At 33.7% G+C, this 4311-nt stretch overlaps 1 protein-coding gene across 1 annotated transcript in view; it reads left to right on the top strand.

Annotated features, from left to right (window-relative positions):
• Nucleotides 1–4311, top strand: part of CSMD1 (CUB and Sushi multiple domains 1) — a gene marked incomplete at its 5' end in the record, with an annotated part of 494218 nt that overhangs the window by 186148 nt on the left and 303759 nt on the right. The window contains one exon of the mRNA XM_057371364.1: nucleotides 139–226. Within this exon, the coding sequence (XP_057227347.1) occupies nucleotides 139–226 (88 nt within the window). The remainder of the gene's footprint in view (nucleotides 1–138; nucleotides 227–4311) is intronic.

Below are 4311 nucleotides of genomic sequence, written 5' to 3'. Positions count from 1 at the left end.
ATGTCCACTAACATAACTTGTTCAAGAAAAAATTGTAAAATATGTTTGCCTTCAGGTCACGGAAGTTCAAGTATGGGAAAAGTGAAGAATCTTCTTTAGATTTGCATGTCTAAATATGTTTTTTCCTTTACTTTGCAGTGACGCAGGGTGGGGATGCAATTGCATCTGATACGTGTCCTGATCCTGGAATTCCTGAAAATGGGAAAAGGGTAGGCTCTGACTTCAGGTGGGTACATTTTGTTTTCTATATGATCAAGAGGAAGATATTTCCTGTTACATTTATACAGAGCCTGTAACTACAGACGTTTATTATTTCTCTAGTTTTAAATTAATTGATTCTTTGTGAGAATAGATCTATCCAATTGCGTACCTTGAGTTGGTTTTGCTTGATTTTTTTTTTTTTTTTAATCAATGCATTTGAAATAGGAATTTTAGAGCACAATAATCTTGTTGATATAGAAAAAGCAGAACTCTGTGGACAGCCTAGAAGAAGAAGAAGAAGAGGAAGAAGAAGAAGAAGAAGATGAAGAAGTAGAAGGAAGAAGAAGAAGAAGAAGAAGAAGAAGATGCAGACAGTATTATCTTTTTTATGTAAAAGCTATTAAAAAGCTTGGGGAACATGGAAAATTCAGTGTCTGAGGCTGTGATGAATGCCATCTCCTATTTTTTTCTTATTTTCACCTTTTGTTATATTAAGAAAAGAAGACAAAGTCAAATGGACCCCTGTGGAGAAAGGAGGAAGTTTGGTCTTTCCCTGTTGAGGAAGAAAGGTGGAGACTTGAAGGTGCAGCAGGGAAGAGGGTCAAAGGAAGATGGGAGCATCCAGCTCATGCAGAGATTTATAAATTGCTCAGCAGGGAATGGACAGTCAGACCTAAGAGAAAGGAACAAATAATAGGAATTAGAAGGAATTGTGGAAAATTCTGCAATTCTAGAAAGCAAATTAATAAAACTTGTCTCCTGATTCATCTCTCTTCCAAGCTAGGTCATGACTGACAGGAAAAATAAATTAAAAATCTATTCTATTTGTGACATACTCTTTTTGGATTTTTCTCTATCTGTCCTCAAAGGAGTTTGAGAAATCTTAAGCAGCTTCAACATTAAGAGATTCAATTATATTCAAAGTCATGTTTTCATTAGTGACAGGGCAGCAATTTAATGTGTTTTAAAAAAATAATGAAGGGAAACAAGCTTTCAATAAATACTCTAGAGAGCCAAGTTGTCTAGATGTTYGCTGATGTCCTCTTCTATGTCTTCTGAGTCAACTTGTCAAGCACAGCTACTGCAAATGAAATTGTGTGATACAAAAATACAGAATATATTTGTTTTAGGAAAATAAATGTAATTTCTATCTAGGTCTTTATTAATGTTTCATGTATTGCAGAGAGAAAAATCAGGCAGTAAAAGACTACGTAAAAATGGGATCCTAAAATATAACTCTTTCTCAAGATCTATTCAAGTGCCTGTGTGTAGGCATCCAAGGAATACATTTATACTTCCACTGCTATTTTGGAGAATGTTTTATTTTCCTCTTGCATGGAAATAAAGTGCAAGCATGCCTCAGTATCTCTCCCCTGCTTCAGTCTCTCCTGAAATCCATAAATGATGCAGAACATGCCTCTTCTGAATTTCTCCAAATAAAATACTTAGTTTGAAAGAATTGGAGGCAATGTCTAGGATCACTTTGTTATCAGTGGAAAAAGAAAAGTATCTCTGGAAAGAGTTAACAGTGACAGCACTAGAAGCAATGGAAATGAGGTGGGACATGGTAAATTACTACTAGATTCAGGATTTTTTAAAAAACTCGTATTTTTACCATGAGGATAGTAAAACATTGAAGTTTGTGAGAAAATCTGTAGAATCTCACAAGGCATTCAGAACTCAATTGAGCAGGGCTCAAAGCTCTCTGTTCCAACCAGGTGAGCTGCAAATGGACTAAATGATGTCTTCTTCCTATGTAATTTATTCTGCGAATCTAGAAATACCTTTATGTGTTGGTGATACACTGTTGGCAAAAGAGACCATCTAGTTGTGGTCCAAATCAGTGGATAATGAACATATCAGTGGATAATGTTAGGAAACAGCAGCAGAATTAAAAGCAATGGAAAGCTGTAAGTGRGTAAGAAAGAGAATTACTTGTTTTCACCTCTAAACTGTAGTCTGTAGGTTGAAAAAGAAAGGGAACTAAGATAGTTTTGGTGAAACACGTTCRAAGATCTGAAACGTGAACCAAAACTGGAAGAGCTCAGAAATAAATTTCCCAGCAATTCATAAAATTATCAAGAGAGAAAGCCCAAAAAAACCTTAAAGCTCAAAGTGTATTTTAGGACAWCCGAGGGAATCTACCATCAAAGAACCTTGAAAAACACATATAACTATATTTTGAGCACAGTCTCTTAGGAACAAATGTGGGTTAAAGGTATCTTAAATGCCTGGAGCTTACTTAGGAGCAATCCTTATTCTTACTAAAAGGACAGAAAAAGGCYATTTGCCTCCCTCCTTCATCCTATCCAGCCTCTCATAATATTTTCATTTCACCAAGTGTGCTGTTCATGGGGATAAATGAATGTATAAGATGTGCAACAAGCAACATCATATAACATAAGATAAATAAAACATGTTGGATACTTTGATCACATTAATTGTGTTCATGTTTTGGGCCTCCAGTTCTGAATATATTTGAGAGAAATTATAACAGTTTGTTTTCCTCTTAAACATTACTTAATGTCTGAAAACTCATTATGCAACAGCAACTGTTTATCATGTACTTTAAAGTTTGTTAATATCTGTTTAAAACATATCTATCTTAAATTTAGCTGTCTACATCTAGATGGAGATTTAAATAAAGAATTTGGCTGGAATTTAGTTTTTGTTTCACTGAAATGACAAATCAAGCTCTTCTATAGGAGAAGGGAAAATAATCTCTGCTGATGCTTGCATTTCTCTAATAAAATAAAAGTACTCTAGAGAGTGAAGAAAGGCAATTTTTTTTTTTTCTTTTATAAGAGGCAAGTATAAACACCAGAAGGAGCTATTGTTCTTGTCAAGAGAATGACAACTGTGAATATTAATCTGAACTAAAACATGTGAAAATACACATTATTCAAAATCTTTTCCTGTCTACTGAAAGACATGGTATGAGTAAGATTGATGGAAAGTCAGAGGGTTTATTTTCAAAACAGCCCAAGACCTAACTGATTCAGTGATGAGAAGTTCTTTGGAAAGGGTTTCATCGTTTTCAGCATAATAATGGCATTCATTCTAATATCATAAGGCAAACAAAAAGGTATTGAAATAGTAACCTTTTCATTGTGTCTTCCTGCCATACTTCTACTGTGTTTATTTCAGTAAGCAGGGAGATGGTTTTCAGTGATTTTAAARCAATCAGATGGATATTTGGATTCATTTTGGGGGAGAAATGGCAAGTTATGGGCTGGAGTAATGATAACATAACCACTACAACTTAGAGGTCAATATAATGTTTTATTTTTATGTGAGACTGCAAACCAGTAGAATGCTTACATGAAACTTGAAATGGATCTAATTACGACTGCTTGAGCTCTCCTTAAATATTGTGTGGTATGTGTGGTAATGTGAAAATGCAGTCATGTTCCACAATTTCACCAACACTTGTAAAAGAAACAGCTTTTAAATTTCCAAAGATTTTAAAAAATTAAATTAACTTTTTTATGTTAGTATTTTCTTTTTTTCAAAATGTCTTCTTCCAGCCAAATTCTAGCCTTCTTTATAAAATCACAAATCATGGAGTTCAAATGRAGCTGGAATTTAAATTTAAAATAGAAAAAGAGAAATGAGGAAACAGATTTCTTCCACACATTTAAAGTTTACAGAGAGAAGCAGCAAAGCAAAACACAATACTTCCAGTGCCCACAGATTTGCTCAGTGACTAGGGAGGTAGAGATGTTAAAAAAAAAAAAAAAAAAAAAAAAAAAAAAAAAAAAAAAAAAAAAAAAAAAAAAAAAAAAAAACAAAAAAAAAAAAAAACAAACAAAAAAAAAAAAAACAACACCACCCCCCAATCCAAAACATTCATTGTTAAGTAGTGGATATTAAATGAACCAATAATTTTCTTTGAAATCACAGATCAAACAAGCTATAAGACATCTGTAAAAGGATGTCCCCTTTTTAAATGGGAAACTCTCAAACTTAATCAATGGAGAGAGAGCAGTTTGGATGTGGTTAGGACTTCTATTGCAGACTGATCTAGATGCATCCCCTCTCCTAAGATGCTTATTTAGATCCATAAGGAGCTTTTGAGTACTTTGTGTCCCTATCTTGCTTTTTAATGTG

Source organism: Malurus melanocephalus, unplaced genomic scaffold, assembly GCF_030028575.1.
Source record: "Malurus melanocephalus ecotype Western Australia unplaced genomic scaffold, MMel_1.1 scaffold_6, whole genome shotgun sequence".
Classification (NCBI taxonomy): Eukaryota; Metazoa; Chordata; class Aves; order Passeriformes; family Maluridae; genus Malurus; species Malurus melanocephalus.
Note: the sequence above shows the minus strand (reverse complement) of the source record. Positions and strands in the feature narration are given on the sequence as shown.